The 24,099-nt window shown below is 39.5% G+C and overlaps 1 protein-coding gene across 33 annotated transcripts in view; it reads left to right on the forward strand.

Annotated features, from left to right (window-relative positions):
- The window catches only part of clasp2 (cytoplasmic linker associated protein 2), a 320,216-nt gene that overhangs the window by 18,381 nt on the left and 277,736 nt on the right, over nucleotides 1-24,099 (forward strand). For all 33 annotated transcript variants that reach the window (XM_072571110.1, XM_072571117.1, XM_072571109.1 and 30 more), the window contains exons 6-7: nucleotides 2,269-2,366; nucleotides 23,221-23,291. In XM_072571110.1, coding sequence (XP_072427211.1) covers nucleotides 2,269-2,366; nucleotides 23,221-23,291 — 169 coding nt within the window. The remainder of the gene's footprint in view (nucleotides 1-2,268; nucleotides 2,367-23,220; nucleotides 23,292-24,099) is intronic.

The raw sequence follows: 24,099 nt of genomic DNA on the forward strand, positions 1-24,099 counted from the left end.
TTGCCACCAGGATCCATGAACTGGCCACCAAAAGACATGCCCACTATCGCTAGTATCCTTACGTACAAACGAAGAAAGATACCACTTCGACTTGGACAATGCATCATCCATCCTTGGACAGGCTAAACAGAGACCATCATGGAAATTTCTAGAGGTCTGGCATTCCAACCAGAACTCATTAATAAACACCAATTTGGACCCATTTACCAACCTCTGAGAAAAAGGGCCAGAAATGATACCACTTACCTTAAGACTAAGACACAAACAGGAAAGGGGCAGAGCACAAGTGCTTCACCAGAGGCTCGCTGATGTTACCAAACATGGTGACGAAATGTCTGAAAACAAACCTTCGAGCTCAATGAACAAACTTCAAACCTGAGTAAGATGATGCCTTTGACAATGTCTGACTATGTTGACACCAATGGTTTAAGTTGCAGTAGATACTGATAATGCACCATTGCATGTGTTGTACCAGGCAGATGAGTTGTGAATATGATATTTTATACATTTGAATTGCCTGAAATTGCAGTAAGAGATTATACTACTAAATAAATATTTCATCTAAAGCCACTTATTTAGTCTGTACCAATGCCAACTGTATGAAAATGTTCTGTTAATGATCATGCCACTTCAATTGAATTTATTTTGGAAAGTAGAATAATTAATATAAATAGGCATATGATTAATGAAAACTAAGCCACTTAGACTGTTACACATTCCATTATGAATCTTCTGTGGTATTGGCCAGTGAAAGATAGGACCACTTTTGCATTTGGGCATTTGTTATATCGCAAGTGTCAGAGTGTTGTTGTGTAGCTTGCAAGCCCGTGAAGAACAAGAATAACAGTTTGCATTTGTATGGTCCCTTAACTGTGGTGAAATATATCAAAACTTTTCAAGATTCTTACAACACATCATTTGATGCTAGGCCAAATGAGCTATCACAATGGATAACCGATAATAATGGAGAAAAAGTCATTCATGAAGCAGCTAAAGTTGGCTCTGCAATGAGGAACTCCTGCAGTGATATCCTGCAGATGTGGTAGTGACAAGGAGCTTATTGAATGGAAAATTATTGTATTTTTCAAAATATTCACTTTAACTAACAATTTGAGTCCCCAATTAGCTTTGATGTTACTGACTTCAGCTACAAATTCATAGTTTGAATTATTTTGTTTCCCAACAGTTTCTGAAACCTGTTTTGATATTATAAAGCACTGTTAGAATGAGAATTGCCATATGTTTTTTTAAGGTAAAAATAATGACTGCAGATGCTGGAAAGCAAATACTGGATTAGTGGTGCTGGATGCTGCCTGAACTGCTGTGCTCTTCCAGTATATGTTTTCTTAAATCTGCTTTCCAGTTTCAAATGAACATTTTAAAATTGCCATTATGTTCTTTTGACGGAAGTATTATTTAATCACCGAAGTATTATTTAATTCTTTGCTATTGACTTCTGTAATAACTTTGTGACAAATGACCATGACATTGTGAATAGAATGCATTTGTGGTCACCTTTTATCTGTTAGCTTATTTCTCGTAGTTTATGCATCTCCTGAGGTGATTCCATTCAGGTGGTGACGCCACTTGTGTCAGTATAACTATTACTGTATTCTTATGTTGTGCATTGGTGTACTTTTCATTTTTTTTCAAACATTAGTAGCAATATTATTTTGTCCTTGGCACATGCTCATAGTGCTTTTGCGGCAGAGATTGCTTAATTGTGATAAAGAAATCAAGAGAACTGTCTTTATTTAATTCCTATTCAAGGAATGCTGGGGCCAGCTGGTATGCTGTCATTGCATTCCAGCTGAAGTCTGATGAATTTGTAGAAAATGAAATGCTGGTAATTGATTTTGCATGTATTGTTTAGAATTTGCCAAAATGGCAATATATAACTGCTTTATATATGGTTACAAATTTCTTTTTTTTTTAAACTCTCTTTTCTACCTCCTTCCTTCCCCTCAGTCTTGCCTCGTTGCATTTTCAGTCATGCAGCTCGGAAATAGATGTTGGTCCAATTTGTCCATGCTGACCAGACATCCCAATCTGACCTAGTCCCATTTGCCAGTATTTGGCCAATATCACTCTTAAAAACCCTTCCTATTCATATATTCATCAAGATGTCTTTTAAATGTTGTAACTGTATCTGCCTCCACCACTTCCTTTGGCAGCTTGTTCGATACCTGCACCATGGTGTCTGTGTGGATAAAGTTATCCTCTTCTTGGTTGAACATAGACTAATAGAATTCCATTACACCTTCACAGGTCAGAGATACAGCTATGAGTGCAATGGTCGAAATTTACCGTCATGTTGGGGAGAAAGTACGTGCTGATCTCATCAAGAAGGGAGTTCCACAAGCAAGGTCAGTTAGTTGAATGCGCTAACAATGATTAAATATTTTATTACTGTTTGTCACGAACGTTCAAAAGTGAATTTAATAACTTTAGTTTCATAACTTAAGTGTCTCAGCATGAATTTGTTTTACTATAAGCTGTGAAAATTTTAATGCTGTATAAACTCCTAAATGTTTGATCTGTTTATCAGTTGGTGATGCATATATTTTTTTTAAAAATGCAAAGTATTAATATCTGGTTGAATTGGACTACGTACAGGAGAACCTTGATTGTCCGAATACCAATTATCTGAAAATTGGATTATTCAAAGGAGATCTCCAGGTCCCGACAGAAACATTTACGTTAAAGATGTGTGTTCAACGCTCTCGCTCTCTGCACTTTCCCTGGAGTTATACACCGGTGGCTACCCTAACCCCCCCCCCCTTCCCCAGATAATCTCTCTAACATTCTCCTGTACAGGGCAAAGGTGGAACCTGTCCAAACATTGCAGTAAAACGTTCTGTGTGCACGCTATTTGGAGACTCCCCACCCAAAAGGCATTATTTTTGTTGTTGGTGTCCAGTCCAGCTGCCCCAGAGAGGGGGGCAGGGGTGGGAACGTTGCAGGCAAAGGGTGGGGTTGGATTGGCAGGGGAACTCATGCGCGCTGTGCTGCTGCCTAGTCTGAACAGGGAGCAGACTTAATAGAAAACCCCAAACCCCAGAGGAAAGGCATTGAATCAATTTAACCAAATAGTCAATTATCTGAACGAAATAGTGCCCACCCACCTCATTCGGATGATCGAGGTTCTTCTGTATTAATAGCAGAATAAAGGTCAGCACTGGCTAAAAGCCAAAACATTGAAAACAATATACGGATACAGGAGGGAAAATAAAAGTTAAAATGGAGAGCCAGGTTTGAAGTTGAACTCATTGTTTAGTGTAGAAAGCTTTAACGTGCAAATTGGAAGATGGAGCACAATCTCTCTTCCTTGCATTGGGCTTCACTGGACAGTACAGTAGCTTAGGACAGAAATGCGTTTGACAGCAAGGTGATGTGTTGACATGGCACTGACCAGAATTTTTGGGTGAAGCTTGCACACAGTGAGTGCAAGTGTTGGTTAGGAAAATCAAATTAATAAAGGTAACTATGAGGAGTACCAGGCATTTCCTCAAATAGTATGCTATGGATCTAACCCATGTTCAGGTTCTTTTGGAACTGGTGTTGTGTAATGAAGCAGGTTTAATAAATTATCTGAGTAAAAGATCTTCCAAAGAGAAGTGACCATAATATGGTAAATTGAGCATTCATTTTTAGTGAAACTTGGTCAGAACAAGTGTGCTAACGTTAAATAAAGATAATTAAATTTAGCTGAGCGTAAACTTGGCTGCAGTGGACTGAGAAACAAGTTTAGTAGAAATGACATTTGAGGAATAAATGTCAGATATTTAAAAAGCTAGTCATGTCTCGCAGCAAAGAAATATCACTAATGAGGAAGCAAGGCTATAGGAAGGGAATAAATTGACAATGGTTAACAAATGTAGATAACAATAATATGTTTTTTCAATATGTAAAGATTAGTGGTGAGGATTAGATTAGTTTTAAAGGCCAATAAAAGACAACCAAAAAGAAATGAAATAAAAAGGGAGAAAATAAACAATGAGGTCAAACTGATATGCAATATTGAAATGGGCAATAAGAGCTTATTTAAACGTAAAACAGAAGAGAAGGTGAAGCAAATATAGATCCCTTAAAGAGTGAGGCAGGTAAAGTATGCATGGTAAACCAGGAAGTCAGGAGTTGAATAAGTATTTTGCATCCATCTTCAGAGTAGAATACAGTAATAGCATTCCAAAAATACTAAATAATTGAGGGGCTGACAGTGGTGAATATTTGGAATTTTATACCCCAACAGTCTATGGAAACTCATTCTTTGTGCATTTTAAAAATAGAAGTCAATAGATGTTGATTATCAAAGTGCAAAGGTCAGAGGGATGGAGTGGGTAAAAGGCATCTGCCACCATCATCTTAATTGATGGGGCAGGCTTGACCGTCTGGATGACCTACTCCTGTTCCAATTTTTCTAACTAATCTATTAAGCTTTTCTACTAATTAATAAGCCTCCTTTTATCAGTAAAACCTTGCAATTATACTTTTTAAAAAAAATATTTCACGGAATTCTGGTATCACTGGCTGAGCCAGCATTTATTACCTGTCCATAGTTATCCAGAGAGCAATTAAGAGTCACTGATTTTGCTATGGATCTGGAGGCCAGACCAGGTAAAGATGGAAGATTTCCTTCCCTAAAGGGCATTTGTGAACCAGATGGATTTATATGATTAACGGTAGTTGTTGCTTACATGATCACTTGCTTTTTTCAAATTCCAGGTTTTATTGAATTCAGATTTCTTCATCTGCCATAGTGGTATTCAAACCCAGGTCCCCAGGACATTAACCTGGGTTTCCAGATTGCTAATCCAACTGTCACTGCCGAGACAGTGCAAATACAGCACCACCTCTCCCAGTATTGCCTGAGTTTTGAAAATTAAACCGGGAAAAACTCATCAACTAATCAACTGCATGTCTTGTGATATCATACTTACTTTTCTCAAAATCCCTTCGAGAGTCTCGGCCTCCTCTAACCTGCATTTTAGATGTTGTCAACTGTCTGTCTTGAGGTCCACTTCTTGCTTCTCTAGGGACTTGGTTCTATTGCAATCCCCAGAGGCACCATTGCTGTCACCAGTACCAGTTGAAGAGCAAAATTTCCTTAAGACTCCTGTATTCTCCTGTATTGTTTGCCTGGTCCTCATTGACTGCTTGCGGACTAGTCATTTGGTTGTTCTTTTTCTGCTTAATGTCAAGCTTCACACATGCAGAAACATGTTTTTGGCAACATTCTCCACTTCAGCAATGCTTTTGAATATCAATTGCTGCTCAAGTTTCAAAAATGTGTTTGGTCAGATCCACCGTAGTTGATATAAGGTTATCCTAGATGCTAGAACCATTCTGATGTTCTTGCATGTCGTAGGATGTGTTTCACAGGTCTAGAAGCTGTACTATTCTTAGAATTATAGAGATGTGCAGCATGGAAACAGACCCTTCGTTCCAACTCGTCCATGCCGACCAGATTTTCCAACCTAATCTAGTCCCATTTGCCAGCATTTGGCCCATATCCATCTAACCCTTGCTATTTATATACACATCCAAATACTAGCCTCCACCACTTCCTCTGGCAGCTCATTCCATACGTGTGCCACCCGCTGCGTGAAAAAGTTGCCCATTGGTTTTTTTTTTGTATCTTTCCCCTCTCACCCTAAACCTATGCCCTCCTAGTTCTGGACTCCCCCACCCCGGTGAAAAGACCTTGTCTATTTATCCTATCCATGCCCCTCATGATTTTATAAACCTCTGTAAGGTCAGCCCTCTGCTTCTGATGCTCCAGGGAAAACAGCCCCAGCCTTTTCAGCCTCTCCCAATAGCTGAAATCCTCTAATCCTGGCAACGCCATTGTCAATCGTTTCTGAACCCTTTCAAGTTTCACAGCATCCTTCTGGTAGGAAGGAGACCAGAACTACACGCAATATTCCAACAGTGGCCTAACCAATGTCCTGTACAGTCGCAACATGACCTCCTAAATCCTGTACTCAATATTCTGATCAATAAAGGAAAGCATACCAAACACCTTCACTATCCTATCTACCTGCGTCTCTGCTTTCAAGGAGCTATGAACCTGCACTCCAAGGTCTCTTTGTTCAGCGACACTCCCTAGGACCTTACCATTAAGTGTATAAGCCCTGCTAAGATTTGCTTGTCCAAAACGCAGTACCTCGCATTTGTCTAAATTAAACTCCATCTACCACTTCTCTGTCCATTGGCCCATCTGATGAAGATCCCATATTAACCTGAAGTAACCTCCTTCGTTCTCCACCATACCTCCAATTTTGGTGTCATCTGCAAACTTATTAACTATACGTCTTACGTTGAGATCTAAATCATTTGTATAAATGGTGAAAAGTAGTGGACCCAACACCCATCCTTATGGCCACTGGTCACAGGCCTCCAGTCTGAAAAACAACCCTCCATAACCACCTTCTGTCTTCTACCTTTTGAGCCAGTTCTGTATCCAAATGGCTAGTTCCCCCTGTATTCCAAGATCTAACCTTGCTAACCAGTTTTCCATGGGGAACCTTGTCGAATGCCTTACTGAAGAACACAGATCATGTCCACCTCTCTGCCCTCATCAGTCCTCTTTGTTACGTCTTCAAAAAACTCAATCAAGTTTGTGAGACATAATTTCCCATGCACAAAGCCATGTTGACTATTCCTGATGAGTCCTTACCTTTCCAAATATGTGTAAATCCTGTACCTGAGGATTCCCTCCAACAACTTGCCCATTCCTTGATTTATTAAATTACTTACTAACAACTGGAACAGTGCTCAGTCTTCTGTGCAGATGGCCTATTCCTGATGCTGTGCTTTCTTTGCAGATTTTTAACATTATGGTTTTGCATTGTTTTGATAGATTTGAAAAAAATCCATTTCAAATACTTCCTGTTAGCATTTTATTTGGGATGGAGAACCTGAGAAATACAAGGTGATGTCATTTAGTTCTTGGAACTTGTAAATTATAGCTCTTATTAGAACATTGGAATAATGCAGCAGCTAGATTTTCTAAGTGTAGAGTTACTTCCCACAAGTGAAATTGTTTTGAGTTAGTTGCTATGGCATTTTTTTTCTGTGTATATTTTTAATTTTTTTTTCTTAGTGGTCACAATTACATCAGTCTTGAAATGTTTGTGGACACGTGCTTTTGTAAGTGGGCTTGACAGATATCTGTTTATGAAATTCAGTGCTAGAAATTGCAACATTTGTTTTGGTTTTCAAGGTCAAACTAGAGTAGATGTGTTATCAAGCTGATAACCTGACAGAATGTCTTACATTGTGTCACAGTTGTTGCTTTAACTGATGGGCAAGTGACCTCTTTCGAATCAGGAAATTGGCTAGATATGCTTGTCTCCAAGGGAACAGTTCTGAACTGTATTTTTTTCTGAAGATGAACTTGCCAGCAGTTTAGCATTGAGACTCGTAGATCTGTGAATAGTCCTCTTCATTAAATAACATGAGAATGGCATTCTCCATGGCTGTCTTCCACTAAAAAGTAGTGTTCTGAAGTCTGCATCTTCCTGGGAGAGAAAGTGAGTGCCACAGCTGATAGGAACAGCAGAACTGTATTCCTTAATTCAGCAATCGGGTGATATAGCTGCTTGCAACTCTGAGATAAAGGAATTTCCTGTCCTGTCTTTCATGCATTTTCTTTTGTGAGGAAATTGCCACGTACCTTGCTTTCCCAGGCAAGATAGTTTCAGTTTTTTTTATGTGAGCTTTCCTGTGATGCTTGTGTGAACGTTCAGAATCCAACCTCTCTTTCCATCTTTTTTAAAAACTCTATGCTGTAAAGTTCTGTAAACGAGCTGGCTTCACTTTCTTTTGTTCACTGATATTATGGGGTGTATGTTCAGAGAATAATTCAACAGTTAGTTTAAAGGTGGAGGTACGAATGACATTTGAATCCTTCTTGAAAAATGTAATAGAAAATATCTAGAAAGTTTTAGAAGGCAGAACAAATAAAGGTTGGAATATAGACAAAGAGGATGTATATATCTAAATATAAGAATTGATTTAAAAAAGACAGAGCTGAAACTTTCCATGAATTGCCATCTTTTTTGGATAGGCATGAGTGTGTACTGTTGATCCTGAGCAATGCATCCTGAGTTTTCAAATCCTGGCAGGACCACCCATGATGGTACCTTCAGAGGGGAGAAACCAGGCAAATCATAAATCAAAATCAGTCCTCAACAGTGATTTGGGTGGAAGTTATTTGTGTGATATCAATCGTTATGACCACAATGAAGGCTGCTGTCGTAGTAGGGAGATCCCCAGTCATTGAGATTTACTTGCCACTGGAACAGATCTACCTCTTGTCAAGGAGCATGTGTCTGCTGATGTATTACAGTATTCTCATGTTAAAAGATATCCAGCACAGGGTGTCTATCTAGAGGAATTCCAAACCAAAGAGTTGGTCTCAGCCTCCACATCAAGAAGACACAAATCCTTTACCAAACTGACCCAGGTCAGATTCCAGTTCATCTCTCCATTAAGATTAATGGAAAAGCCCTCAAACATGGAACATTTTCCCTATCTGAGAAGCTACCTCTGAGGCTGACATCGTTGTGGAGATTCAACGTGACATCCAATCTGAAACCACCACTTTGGACACTTTAAGGTTGAGAGTCCTTGATGACCATGACATTTCTACTAATACCAAGATGCTTGTGTATAAGGCAGCCATCCTTTTGACTCTTCCATATGCCTCAAAACTTGCACCTGAAAGTGTGTTAGGTTCTGTTTCTTGAGCTTCTTATGCACTGGATGCCATTGCAGTTGCCAACTTCTGTGAACAACCAATATTTTATTAAGCACAGTAGAGAACAAGCTTTCTGGAGAAACCTTTTAACACACTTCGCAGGGCTTGCGGAGCTGTGTAAAAGATTTCTCTCTGAAATAAAGGAAATAGTCCTTCCTTATATAAAATCTTTACATCACAGTCAGTAATGCCCACAAGACAATCCCCAGCCATCCCCCCCTCCTCCCCCAGCCATTTCCAGAAACAATGTAATATAAATCATCCCTTTAATGGTCAAACCTGTTGTGAATCTTTTTAACTACAGGGAGTAGTCAAAATTCCAACTGCAATGTTCTTATTGATTTTGAATAGGATGATGATGCAAATGGCTCTGATCAGCAAGGGATAACAATGTGAATTCACTCTGACTAACTAGGAAATTGCCATGTAAATGGCTCTGAATTGCAAGAGATGGGAATGTAAATTCCTTACAATCTATTTATGAGAGGGACATCCAATTTCCTGCAGGTCAGCAGAGCAAATTAACCCTTTATTATCTCAAAGGCTCATGAAAAGTATCATCAATGCTGTTTGAGAAAGTTTTTCCACATCAGCTGGAAGGACAAACATACGAACTAGAGTGTCCTTGAAGTCGTCAATAGCTCCAGAATAGAGGTCATGATCACCTGAAATGGTCTCCATTGAGCTGACTGCATGCTTAGGATGTCTGAGTTTCGATGCCAAAGCAAATTTTCTTTGCCTAGTCAAAGGATGGCACATGAATTGGAGGAGGACAAAGAATCTTTGAAAGTTTTCCTCATGGCAAACCACATGCATGGGAGACCTTTTTTCAGAATCAAGACTTGGAGGAAGCTTCAGTATGAACGGACATAATTGTTGGAGAGCACCCATTGGGAAGAGCAAATATGGAAAATAAACTGGAGAAAGGAATACTTTGACCTCCATGCCAAGGACTAGTTTAAAGACACTGGGTGGTGCCTACTCTGCCACCACCCTTTTGAATATGCATTAATGATCTAGGACTTTGCAGTTGTACAGGAATGTACTGAGGAGAGCCACCTTTACAGAGAGCTTCTTGATCCTGCAAGTCTGTTTGCTGTTTCTGAATGTCTGTTTTGTTTGTCAGCCATAGTTGGTGAGTGCCTTTCCAATGTATAAGCTACGTTTTGAAACATGTCACCTGAGATATAAGATAGCAGAATTTGCTGATTACTTCCATGGTATGTTGTTGAGTCTGATTACAGGTAGAGACTGTCCCATATTTAGAGTTTTCTTGATACTAATAGCAGTGGAGAACATGACACGAGCCTGGGGCAGTTGGGCTTTGAGCCGGTCATTTGTCTGGGCATCTCTTGCAACATCAGTGTACAGAGTTTCTCTGATCGGGGCGTGCTGCCCTTTTGTCTTGATATGTTAAGCTGTTTCCCACTTGATCATGATGGAGGTGTGCTTCTTATATTAAAGTTAGTACGACAGAGAAAAATACCAGACTAATGATTAAGAGGCAACCTTATCTCACCTCTTTCCATATCTTCAAATTGTTCAATGTGGAGTCTTTGAAGTGTTACCATTGGAAAGACCATACGAGACGATGAAGCTTGGGTAGACACAAGTTTCTCTAAAGGCATGGTCTAATGGTACTTTTGTAACGTCAACATTAAAAAAAAGGGGTGTTTTTTTGCTGCTCTCTGCACTTTCAAAGTTGTCATAAGGAGAAGGTTCTATCTGTTATGGATCAGATTACTCTGAAGTCACATTATGCCTCAAGGACTATTCCCTTCTTAGTTGAAGGAGTGATGACATGGATTTAATTAGTCATAAAGAGATACAGCACAGAAATTGACCTTTGATCCAACTTGTCCACGTCGACCAGTTATCTGAAACCAATCTAATCTCCACTTGCCAGCTCTTGGTCCGTATCCCTCCAAACCCTTATAATTCATATATACCTTTCCAGATGCATTTTACATGTTGTAATTGTACCAGCCTCCACTCCTTCCTCTTGCAGCTCATTCCATACATTCGCCACCCTCTACGTGAGTAAGTTGACCCTTGGGCCCTTTTAAATATGGAGCAAAAGAGCAAATATGGAGCCAAATTACAGAGAAGTGCAGCAAGAGTAAAGTGTAAATGAAAAAAAAATTGTTCGATAATATCTTTAGAATGTGAAAAGGACTTAGAAAGTATTTAAATCTGTTTTTAGGTTTTCCATGTATAGATTAAACAAGAGAGGGATTAGGTTTTGGAGCGTCATAGTCATCTAGCATGGAAACAGACCCAATGATCCAACTCATCCATGCTGACCAAGTTTCCCAAATTAAACTCGTTCCACTTGCCAGCATTTGACCCATTTCCCTCCAAAACTTTCCTATTCATGTACCTATCTTGCAAATAATGTTGGACAAGATCTTTGTGCTTCTGTAGAAAAGTTTTAAGTGCAAGTGATAATGATTCAGTTAAATTTAATGTAGTATGGTGAGAAACTGAGATCAGGAGAGAGAAATGTTTCATCAGTGAAAGGCTCATTTTACACAATTTTTATTTCGCAAAAATGGACTAGAAATAAATACTTGAAGGCAAATTAATATGTTTGCATTGCAGACATTAAAGGAAGTGGTAGTGGGAGTTTCGAACAAATTGGTTTCCAGGGAGATTTACAAATATAGAGATCCCTGGATGTTGAGATACACAAGGTAAGGTAGGCAAAAAAAAGGTTAACTATGTTTGATTCTTAGAAGTAATAACACAACGACTTTAAAGGTGTATAAGAAGTGTAAGGGTAAAATTAAAAAGGAAATTAGGAAAACAGAAAAGATTGAAAGCAATGACCGGTAAATTTTAAGGAAATCCAAAAATGTTCTGTAACAATAAGAAGTTAATTAAGAGTCGGCCAATTTTAAATCAACAAGGCCACTTGAATGTGGAGATGGAAATTGTGGACATGGTTCTTATGTTATGTCTGCTTTTGTAAAACATTGTGACAATACAGCCATTTTAGTTTGGAGAAGGGTCAAATATTCAATAGGATTAACCCAGGGAGGGAATACTATAGGAATTGCCATCTTTGAAAACTGATAATTTGCCAGCTGTGGATTAAATGTATCCCAAGCTTTTCAGAGAAGTAGGAATTTTGGTCATCATGTGCTAGTGTGTGTTGGCTGCAGGAGACTGGAGAAGTGCTAACGCTATATAGTGTTTCAAAAATGGAGAAAGAAATAATCCAAGGCACTGCAACCCAATTTAATCTATCTGGCCCAATCATATCTTTAGGGAAAGAAATCTATCAATCCTTACCAGATATAGCCTACAATAGACTCCAGACCGACCTGATTAACTCTTAACTGCCCTCTGGGCAACTAAAGTTGGGCAGTAAATGCTAACCAAGCCAGTGATGTCTACGTCCCATGAACAAACAAAGAAAAATCAGCCTAACCCCTCTGGTGAGCAAGTAACTGAAAATAAACTGATAGACATTATAAACTGTCATTTAGAAAAGCTTGTACGAATCAATGATGATTGTCATTTGTGCATTAGAGAATCTCCTATTAGAAGTGAATGTACCCTTTATAAAGCTTTGGTATGAGTCATTTCTAGATTGTTTAAAGTGCTAGTTTCAGCATGCAGATTTTCTAAGATTTAGGCACTGGTTGGCACTTATATTGATATTTTGCTCATAGTATGTCTGTCTGAAATATCCAAATTTCCTGTCGATAACTGTCCATCCTGCAGGATAGTCATTTAACATGTACATTCATCTGGCGTGCACCTGACTGACAGGAAATCTGTGGGGCGAATAAATATAATGCACCTCAATTCTCAGATATGCCCGAGTACCTCTTTAGCATTGGTTGTTCTTTGTTATCTTTGTGTAATAGTGAAGTGAGTGATTCTTTTAATTTGCATTTTTTTTTGTTTTGATTTTGACTTTGAAAACTCAAGAACACTTTGCTTCCATTTGAGAACTTTATAAATTTCTGCTCTCCTTCAAACACCATGTTGTACTGCAAGGTTAATCTCCATTTGTGTTTTGAAAGGAAGCAAAGAATGACCTGCCTTATGGGTTATTCTTTTGTATCCTTCACATGATGCATCAACTCAGCTGTTCTGTGATTTTGCAGCTGGTATGAATAAGACCACAAGACCATAGCACGTTGGAGTGGAAGTAAGGCCATTCAGCCTATTGAGTCCACTATGTCATTTAATCATGGCTGATGGGCATTTCAACTCCACTTACCCACACACACTCCCCGTAGCCCAAACATGTCCTTCCTGAGGTGTTGGGCCCAAAATTGGACGCAGTATTCCAAATGGGGCCTAACTACAGCTTGATAAAGTCTCAGAAGCACATCGCTGCTTTTATATTCCAGCCTGTTAAGATAAATGACAACATTGTATTTGCTTTCTTAATCACTGACTCAACCTGCAAGTTTAACCTTTAGAGAATCCTGGACTAGCACTCCCAGACCCCTATTCAGAATAATTGATATACAGTAGTTTATTTCTTAGATCAGCTTCAAGGTGAACATTTTTAAGAACAGAGGATAATTTCAGCAGTTTATATTGTACAAAAACAAAATTGTCCTTTTTGGGATTTTGGTGACAATCCTTGCCAAGACAGCTTGAAGTCCAGTTACTTGGGTAAACATGCCTTCAGTTTTGTGGTTTAAAAGAGAGACTTGAATATAGTAATTATAATTTAATTTCATTATTGTAAAGAAACACTTGAACTATATGCCAGTAATTTAATATTTATTTTCTTGGTAAATTTCAATATTTTGAAACAGTGCAATCAGTGATCCCTGAGAATGAGTTTGGTCACTCTATAGTTATCCCTTAGTTGAGATATGTTGAGAACTTGAAGCAGACAGCATGGAATTGGAAAACAACTGAGTGCTTCTGATCATCAAAATAACTGTTGCTTTGTAGTAAAGAACTTCAGTATTGCTGAAAAAGAAAGACATAGCAAAGTTTTTCATTGCCCTAATCAGAACTATAAGATTGTTAAATTTCAAGCTATCACAGCAATCTATACTTCAAGAAAAACTTGATGCTGATTGACTGAGGTAATGTCATGGAGGAAACAACAGAAGGTTTGACATCTGGCAGTGTTAGAATCAACAAGGAAAGGGTTCTGAGAAAAGTACTAGAATGAAAGACAGACAAATCCCCTGATGGCTTGTATCTAAGTGAGTTAACAAAAGTGGTTGCAGTGGTAGTGGATGTGCAGATATAATTTTAGACTCTGAAAAGGTCCCATTAAATTGAAAATAACAGATATATCTCGTGAGTTCAAGAAAAGAAAGAGAATCTGGAAACTTCTGTCAAGATAGTCTAACAGCTGCTCAATTGGACCAACTATTAGAGAGGTTATAAATGGCCTCTTAGAAAATCATAATAAGGCAGCATAGTGGTTTTCTGTAAGGCAAGATAATACTTGACTAATTTATTACAGTTCTTTTTGAGGAATTAAAAAGCAATGTGAATAATATTCAGATCTTCAATTATTCCTGTCAAAGCACGTAACTTCACATTTTCTCACATGGTATTCTAATCTGCCAAGTATTTCCCCAGTTGTCATGATGTTATGACCAAAATGGAGACACAGCGACAAGGAGTTCAAAGCTGAGAACTAAGTATTTGAGGATATATAACATTTTCAAGACGATAGGCAAGGAGGAAAAGGTGGTGGGGTAGCATTGTTGGTATCAAATGGAATAAGTACGATAGCAAGAAATAAACTTCAACGACAAGACGTAGAATCTGTATGGGTGAAGGTAAGAAACTTAAAAAGGAAAGACAACCACTGGCATCAATAGTCAATAGGCCTTTAACAATGGCTTTATGGTGGAGCAGAGAATAAATTGGGAGATAATGAAGGCATGTGACAAAGAAAGTACATTAATTGTGTGTGAATTTAATCTTGTACATTTGAATAGTCAAATTGCAGAGGAAGCAATGAGGAAGCATTAATAGAATGTAATCAGGACAGTTTCCGAGAGTAATGTGGCGGATCCAACCAGGATACACATCAGCAGGTCCAAGATATCCTGAAAAGAGGAGGCAGATTTAATAAATTATGTCAAAGATCCCCCTCAGAAATGGTGACCATAACATGGTAGAATTCAGTCCTCAGTTTGAGGGGGAGGCAATTGGATCAGAAACAACAGCTAAGTTTAAAAAAGGATAGTTACAAAAGAAGAATGAAGGCAGAGTTGGTTGTGTGGATTGGGAAAGGAATTTAATAGCAAAGACAATTGAAGAACAGTGGCCGGTAAGAAAGCGTTCATGGCTCATGGTAAAGATGTAATACAGTGAGGAAGAAGGATTCTAGGAAGGGAAGAAGATAGCCATGGTTAATCAGTTTAAAAACTACACAACAGCAGGTTATAGTCCAACAGGTTTAATTGAAAGCACACTAGCTTTTGGAGCGACGCACCTTCGTCAGGTGATTGTCACCTGATGAAGGAGCATCGCTCCGAAAGCTAGTGTGCTTCCAATTAAACCTGTTGGACTATAACCTGGTGTTGTGATTTTTAACTTTGTACACCCCAGTCCAACTCTGGCATCTCCAAATCATGGTTAATCAGGGAAGTGAAGGGTGGTATCAATTTGAAAGGAAAATACACAATCTTTTGCAAGGATCAATGGTGAGCAAGATGATTGGGCAAGTTTTTAAAAACCAAGCAAAGTGACCAAAATAAAACTTTGATAAATTTGCAAGTAATATCAAGATGGGCAACAAGAGCTTCTTTTATATAAATTAAAAAGGAAGAGAGAAACCGAATAGAATATAGGCCCCTTGGTGAATGAGAATAGGCAAGTATTAATCGGCAATCAGGAAATGGCAGAGGAGTTGAAAAAATATTTTGCATCAGTCTTCACATTAGAAGACATTAATAGCATTTCAAAATTTTTATAAATATTAAAGGGGAAAAATGGGGAAAAATCAATTTGTTTTGATTTATTGTAGTCGCATGTACTTAAGTACAAATAAAAGCTTTGTTTTGCGAGCAGTACAGGCAGATCATAGCAAACAAGGACATGCAGATCATAGAGTCCTTAAACAAAGCAAGGCACACAAGGTTACAGATTTGAAGTTAGAGAGGTCCACTTAGCAGTCTTAGAACAGCAGTGATGAAGCTGTTCTTGAACCTGTTGGTGCATGTGTTCAAGCTTCTGTACCTTCTCCCTGATAGAGGTTATAGGAGAGCATTGCTGGGGTGGGAGGGATTTTTGATGTTGGCAGACTTTTTGCTGCAACGAGAAGTGTAAATGGAGTCCATGAATGGGAGGTTGGCTTTTGTTATGGTCTGGGCTGTGCACACAACTTCCTGTAGTTTCTTCCAGTCCTGGGTAGAGCAGTTGCCGTTCCAGGCCATCATGTGCCCAGAGAGAATGTTTTCAATGGTACATCTGTAGAAGTTGGTGGCGGTCCTGATGGACATGCCAAATTTCCTGAGCCAATGAGGAAGGAAAGGCATTGTTGTGCTTTATTGACCCTCTCATTTATGTGAGCTCCAGGACAGATTGCCAATTATCATCACTCCTTGGAACTTGATGCTGTTGAACCTCTCCATCTTGGCTTCGTTGACGTATCATCCTCCTTTCTTCCTGAAGTCAATGAGCAGTTCTTCTGTTCTACCAACGTTGAGAGAAAGATTATCATTGCACATGACATTAAGCATTCTAACTCCTCATTGTTTGGTATCTGGCCTACCATGGTAGTGTCGTCAGCAAATTTGTAAATGTCTTTCGATTTGACTACTTAGTCCTGGATATACAGCGAGTGTAGTTGGGGGCTGAGAACCCATCCTGGCACGGCATCACTGTTGAGGATTATCGTGGAGATGCTGTTGTCTATCTTCACTGATTGCGGTCTGTGTATCAGGAAGCTGAAGATGCAGTTGTAGAGGGTAGAGCAGAGACCTAGGTCACTGAGTTTTGAGGTAAGCCTGCTAGGGATTGTGGTGTCGAAGGTGGAACTGTAGTCCATGAGTAAGAGCCTTATGTAGGTGTCCTTGTTATCTAGATGTTCCAGGGATGAGTGTAGGGCTAGGGAAATGGCATCCGCTGTGGATCTATTTCATCAATAGGCAAATTGCAGGGGATTGAGGCAGGCTGGTAGGCTAGGGTTGCTGTGGGCCATGACCGCCTCTCAAAGTACTTCATGATTATGGAGGTCAGAGCCATTGGGCGGTAGCCATTGAGAGACATTGCTTGTCCCTCCAGAATAAGTATGAGAAAAAGTGGCAGGGAGACTAATGCAATGAAGGACTGAAAAGTTCCCTGGACCTAATGGGATGCATACAGGACATTAAAGGAAGTTGTGACGGAAATAGTGAATGCATTGGTAGTAATCTTCTCTGAATCCCTAGATTCTGGAAAGGTCCCAGAGAATTGGAAAACTACCAATGTAACAGATTTATGTAAAAAGGGGAAGATCGGGAAAAACAGGTAACATTTTAATGTCTGTTAAATACTAGAGTCCATTATAATGGATGTAATAACAGAGCATTTAAATAGGCCAGTTAACTTGACACCTGTTGATGGGAAGATATTAGAATCTATTGTAAAGGATATAATGGTAAAGTATTTAGAAATATGTAACGTTATTAATAAGAGTCAGCATGGATTCATAAAAGGGAGATCATAACTGATAAATATATTCAAATTCTTTGAGGAGATAACTAGCAGGATAGACAAGGGGAAGCAGTGGGTATAATAATTTGGAATTTCAGAAGGTATTAATAAGGTTCCACATATTAAGCTACTTAAGAGTGTTGGAAATAGTATATTAGCATGAATAGAGGATTGGTTAACTGATGTAATACATAGTTGGGATAAAGGAGCATTTCCACAATGGCAACATGTAACTAGTTAAAAATTACACAACACCAGGTTATAGTCCAATAGGTTTAATTGGAGGCAGACTAGCTTTTGGAGCGATGCTCCAAATCATAACATGTAACTAGCAGTGTGTCATAGGGATCAATGCTGGGACCACAATTATTTACAGTATATGTTAGTGATTTGGATAAAGAAAATGAATGGACTGTAGGCAAGTTTCTGGACAAGACCAAAAGTGGCAGGAAGGCAAGTGATGAGGGTGACTCGTTCTGCAGAAGGATATGGACAGGTTAAGTGAGTGGGGAAAAAACTTGGCAGACGAAATGTGAGGTTATGCACTTTGGCAGTAAGAGTAGAAGAACTAAATATTATTTAAATGGAGACTCCCTGGAGAAAGTTACAAAACAAAGGGATTTGTGAGTACTCCTCCATAAATCACAAAACACAAGTATCCAAGTTTACCAGTTTATAGGGAAGACAAATAGTGTTAACCTTTTATTTCAAAGGGAGTGGAATTGATTAGGAGGAAGATTTTGTTAAAACTATACAAGGCATGAGTCAGACCACATCTGGAATACTGTGAACAATTTTGGGACCCTTAGCTAAGGAAAGATATCCTGACATTAGAGGCAGTCCAGAGAATGTTCACTAGGATGATATTATGTATGGAGGAACTGTCTTAGGAGAGGTAATAGAATGATACCAAACTTGGAACACAGAAGAACGAGGTGACTTTTTGAAATATACAAGATTCTGAGGGGAATTGATATGGTAAAAGTGCGCTTTACTGCAGAAGGCTGTTGGCACTGGGTCATTAAGAATATTCAAGGCTGAGATAGAACTAGTGTTAATCAGTAAGGGAATCATGGATTATGGTTAGAGAAGTGGATGAAGTAACTGTATTAAGGCCAGCATCCCATCAAGAAGTCACCCTTTATTTACGTATGTGCAGGATCATGTTCAAAAAACAGCCAAAATTGGTGTGGCAAAAATTGCCTTTTATTACACAGCAACCACAAGTAGCACAAGTTCGCCGCAGCAATAGAATCCTGAAATACAGTTCTTACAATAGCCTATTAAATACTGTTTGTACGTATATTAAATTTCCATTACTTTTGGTGTTACATTGTTTTATCTATTGTACACTAATGTTTGAGGGGCTTCTGTCCTGGGAGACAGGAGATGGGTTAATACGTGTGAAATGCAGACTGCTACTCCTGATAAGATTTGAGTGTCTGTCTGGTCTGCTTGCATAATTAAGAGGTCATTGATTCTCTACAGGTGGAAACATGCCCTTTGACCCAACAAGTCCATCCCCACCCCCCAAAGAATATATCACCCAATCCCATTCCCCTACCCTACCTAACCTACACATCCCTAAATACTCTGGGCAATTTAGCATGGTAAAAACAAGGAAATCGGAGTCTAGATTGGAGTGGTGCTGGAAAAGTACAGCAGGTCAGGCAGCATCCGAGGAGCAGGAAAAGCGACGTTTCGCGCAAAGCCTTCATCAGGAATAGAGGCAGGGTGCCTGTGGGGTGGAGAGATAAATTAGAAGAGGGTGGGGAGAAAGTAGCATGGAGTACAATGGATGAATGGAGGTGATCGGTCAGAGAGGAGGGTGGAGTGGATAGATGAAAAGGAAGATAGGCAGGTAGGACAGGTCATGAAGGCGGTGCTGAGCTGGAAGGTTGGAGCTGGGGTGAGGTGTGGGAAGGGGAAATGAGGAAACTGGTGAAATCCACATTGATGCCATGGGTTGAAGTGTTCCGAGGCAGAAGATGAGGTGTTCTTCCTCCCGGCGGTGGTGAGGTAGCAGTGGTGGAGGAGGCCCAGGACCTGCATGTCCTCGGCAGAATGGGAGGGGGAGTTGAAATGTTGGGTCACAGGGCGACGGGGTTGATTGGTGTGGGTGTCCTAGAGATGTTCCCTTAAGCGCTCTGCTAGGAGGCGTCCAGTCTCCCCACTGCAGAGGAGACCGCATCGGGAGCAACAGATACAATAAATGATATTGGTGGGTGTGCAGGTAAAACATTGGGTGTGGAAGGCTCCTTTGGGGCCTTGGATGGAAGTTAGGGAGGTGGTGTGGGCACAGGTTTTGCAATTCCTGCAGTGGCAGGGGAGGGTGCCAGGAAGGGATGGTGGGCTGTTGGGGGAGGCATGGACTTGACAGGTAGTCGCGGAGGGAACGGTCTTTGCGGAAATGGGTGGGGAGGGAAATATATCCCTGGTGGTGGGGTCCGTTTGGAGGTGATGGAAATGTCTTCGGATGATGTGGTTTGTGTGAAGGTTGGTAGGGTGGAAGATGAGCACCAGGAGGGTTCTGTCCTTGTTACGGTTGGAGGGGTGAGGTTTGAGGGCGGAGGTGCGGGATGTGGAAGAGATGCGTTGGAGGGCATCTTTAACCATGTGGGAAGGAAAATTGCTGTCTGTAAAGAAGGAAGCCATCTGGTGTGTTCTGTGGTGGAACTGGTCCTCCTGGGAGCAAATACGGCAGAGGCGGAGGAATTAGGAATACGGAATGGCATTTTTGCAAGAGGTAGGTTGGGAAGAGGTGTAATCCAGGTAGCTGTGGGAGTTGGTGGGTTTGTTTAAAATAAAATGTCAGTGTCAAGTTGGTCGTCATTAATCAATCAGCTGGGACTCCCTGATTAGTCCAGGTTAACAACCCCAATTACGGATCTCATAGTCAATAAGATCCACCTGGTTCCAATCGCTACAGTGAAGTTGAGAGTTATCAGATCAGCCTTACTCTAATTGAGTGGCAGAATAAACTCAATGGGATGAATGGCTGATTTCTGCTCTAACTGAAGAGCTGGACCCCTGCCGGGGGGAGGGGAGTGGTGTTAGTCTGTCTGTTTTGTGATCAGTCAATAAGCACTTGCAATTGGTCTGGTTCTTTACGATTTCATTCTTCATTTCTTCAAATGGCCAGGCGCAGATCATCCAGAAGCACAGAGGTTATACACTTCCGTGTTCCTCAGAGGAGCTGCGGGTGCACATGGCTTAAAACCAAGACATTTTTATACATTCTTAAAGAAAGATACAGGCTATGGTCGCATAGTATATTCAGTTACTAGTCAATACATGATATTGCTTTATTTGGCAGTTACTTGGCCCAGTGATATTTCCTGGGAACCAACTTTGTTTTCCAACATTCAGACCACTCTTGTCTAACTAACTGAGCCATTGCACCTGCATTTCAAGGTCAGTTAGGAGGACCAATAATGCCTTATCTAGTCTAGTTATTTCTGTGCTGTAAAGGGAGCATTGCCTGCGAATCTCTATTGAAGCAAACCGTGGTTAGTCAATGATGCAGCTAGAGCAGAATTAAAAGCACTTTGATTCCGCTTTAAGCAGAATTGTCAATTTGCAGCCTAGAAGCCATTTTGTCACTTTATTTGCATTGAGAAGCCATTTTATTGCTATTGATGTCTGTTTTGTTGCACAAATCCGGACGATACAACAGTAGTAGCTTTATTATCGGACAGCCGGCAGGAGATTCATAGCGTCTCTAAAGTAGCTGTGTGTCTACTTGTAGTGACTGTTCTTCACAAATCTTTGCCTTACATACAGACAGTATATTTTATGGGAATTGTATAAGTGTATATCAGTCACATGGATGATTGTCATTATGTAGTTTAAAGTAGGTAATTATGAATTTACAAAGATTGAATGTCAATGTTCTGTGATAACGTGAATGGATTACTGAAACTGATTATCGTATTGTTTATGATTGTGTTGATGGGAAGAGATTAAGGCAGATGGGTTCCCCTTCAGGAAATGGGAGATTCAAATACCTATACTAATATGGAGGGGAAGTGAGACAATGGGAACGGGAGGCATTTTATACTGAGATGTTTTGTCTGGATTGTAAGAGTACAGGCCTTCAGTTGATACTGCAGTAATTCCTTTGACAGGGGGATGTTTAACCCTTGAGTCCCCAGTGTGTCCTGAAAGAGGAGCAAAGCATGGAACTGACCCCTCTGTGGCATTTTAACTTCCTCATTGCCACCTAAGTTATTAAGAACATCTGTTGAATGGTTGTTCCTGACAACAGCTAGTTACCTCTGCCTGTATTCACGTTTCAGATCCTCATAACATCTTATAACTTCATGGTCACTTAGCCTGTGTATATCCTTCTCTATGCTCACTGTCTTATCCTCGCTTCTTATGTTATGTCATTTCAAACCGAGTGATAGGACATTCACTTCTGTCATCCAAGTCATTATCTATTTAATGTATCATTATCGCCTCACCACTGATTCCTTGACATTCCACTATTTACAGCATCCCATTCAGAAAACGTTCTCTTTACTTAGCTGTTTTCCTTAGTTAACCGATCCTCTATCCAATCTAAATCCAATACCATAGCCTCTCACTAAGTAGACCTTTGTGAGGTCCCTTATCAAATGCTTTTTGGAAATCCAAATATGTCTACCAACTTCCTTGCCTATCTTGCTTGTTAACTCTTCAAAAGACTGTAATAAAATTGTCAGACAGGGCCTCTAAACCTGTCAAAAGTGACCTTTTCAACCTTTAAGTCAGATGCACTTTTTTGATTGGAATGGGCATGAGGTTAAGTGATGGTATTAATTTGATTTAACTTCTGAAATACAGGTGCTGAAACAGTTTATTGCTGTGTGTGTAAATGGTTAACTTCCTTGTATGTAAGTTTACATTTGCCATCGATAGGCTGAATTTGGCAGATTTAATTTTTTAAAGAGTTGCTGTTTCCAATCTCCATCCTTCAACATAAAATTTGACCTATTTAATTTTGAGATTGTTGGTGGAATACTGGTTTACAACACTTGGTGGTAATCTTTGCATTTATATGGTTTTGTTAACCCTTTTTCCTGTTTCTGATCAATTCCCTTTGTGACTTAAGAATCTGAATGGAGCCATTCCTCCGTATCTGCAAAGGTTCTGTTCCTGAGAATACTCATGAATGATGAAATTTGCAAGTGTAGAACTAGTTTAAAAGAGTTTAAAAATTGCAGATGCGCAAGTTTCACCCAGGGGTGTTGATTTTTGTTGTTAGTTATTTTTTTGATGCAGAGAGGCAAGTTCATGATTCGTGATTTCATGGATGCATAGGATTTACTCTGCATTTTTAATTGGTTAGGTATAGGCTTCCTGACATTCTTGTGCCAATTCATTTTGTTATTGTTTTTGCTTTTCCCACTACCTCTGTTTAAAAATGAAGCTGTGTGTAATGGTAAATTATTCTAAATCAGTAGCAAATATGAAATTTAAAAATAAGAAAACTCTTGATCAATTAATTACAAGGCTGTTTGTTCACGTTTCAAGATTTTTTTTTCCCTAACTTTCAAGAGTGTGAAGAAGGCTGTAACATGTGCTCCAAAGAATCATTGGAAGACTACTTCCAGTATTTCTTTTCCAGTTAGAGGTTTGCAGTACACTTATGTCATCATATTTACTTGTCCAGATGAGATACTAATTGCATTTCATTGAAGATTTTCAAAGGAGACTATTGACTATTATTGTCTTTTTTTTTAAACTACGTATCTTTTTTGTTTTATTGTTTTCTCTTAAATATTAGAAGTTATTGTGTGCACGTACTAATGTGACCTAATTTATACTTTTAGATTGCAAACATTGTTTGGGAAGTTTGATGAAGTGCAGAAATCTGGGAACATGGTTTTGTGTTTCAGCCATGGTAAGTATATGGAATATGTTGTGCTAATTGTTAGTTTTGGATTTGTGTAAAATAATGATTGAATGAGCATTTGAGAAAAGTGGTAATTTCCAAGCAGCATCATTGATCCTTAGATTGCGCTGGACTCATGATTGCCCTCACCTGTTACATTTCTACATATTGTTCTGCACTCACCAAGCCTGGCTTTCCCAGAAATGTACAGTGTGTATTCATTAGGGAACTGGTAGGGTAAGTGAGGTGAGTATGTTGAGGTTTAAAGGAACTGGATATTATTTAATTCATTCACAAGATGAGGTTAGACAACATTAATTGCCCAGAGGGCAGTTAAGAGTCAACCACATTGCTGTGGGTCTGGAGTCGTATGTAAGTCAGACCAGGCAAGGATGACAGATTTCCTTTAAAGGACATAATGAACCAGATGGGTTTTTCCTGACAATTGGCAATGGATTTGTGGTCATCATTAGAATCTTAATTCCAGATTTTTTGTTTTGAATTGATGTTCCACCATCTGCTGTGGCAGGATTTGAACCCAGGTCTCCATAACATTGTTTGGGTCTCTGGTTTAACAGTCCAGTGATAATACCACTAGGACATCACCTCCCTCTAAATTAGAAGCTCACTTTGGGTACGTTTGGGAAGTGGAGGCTTGGCTGTTCATGGGGAGGCTGTGGATGAATCAGTTGAGGCAGGTTAGGTTTAGTTATCTTGGAGTTAGATAAGAATTTAATCTGTCTTAACATTTCCTGGGTGAATATCGTTCAGTGTTGGAGATATTATCAGAGGATCCTGGAGAGTAGTGGAATTACCA

The sequence above is a fragment of the Chiloscyllium punctatum genome, chromosome 5 (assembly GCF_047496795.1).
Source record: "Chiloscyllium punctatum isolate Juve2018m chromosome 5, sChiPun1.3, whole genome shotgun sequence".
Classification (NCBI taxonomy): Eukaryota; Metazoa; Chordata; class Chondrichthyes; order Orectolobiformes; family Hemiscylliidae; genus Chiloscyllium; species Chiloscyllium punctatum.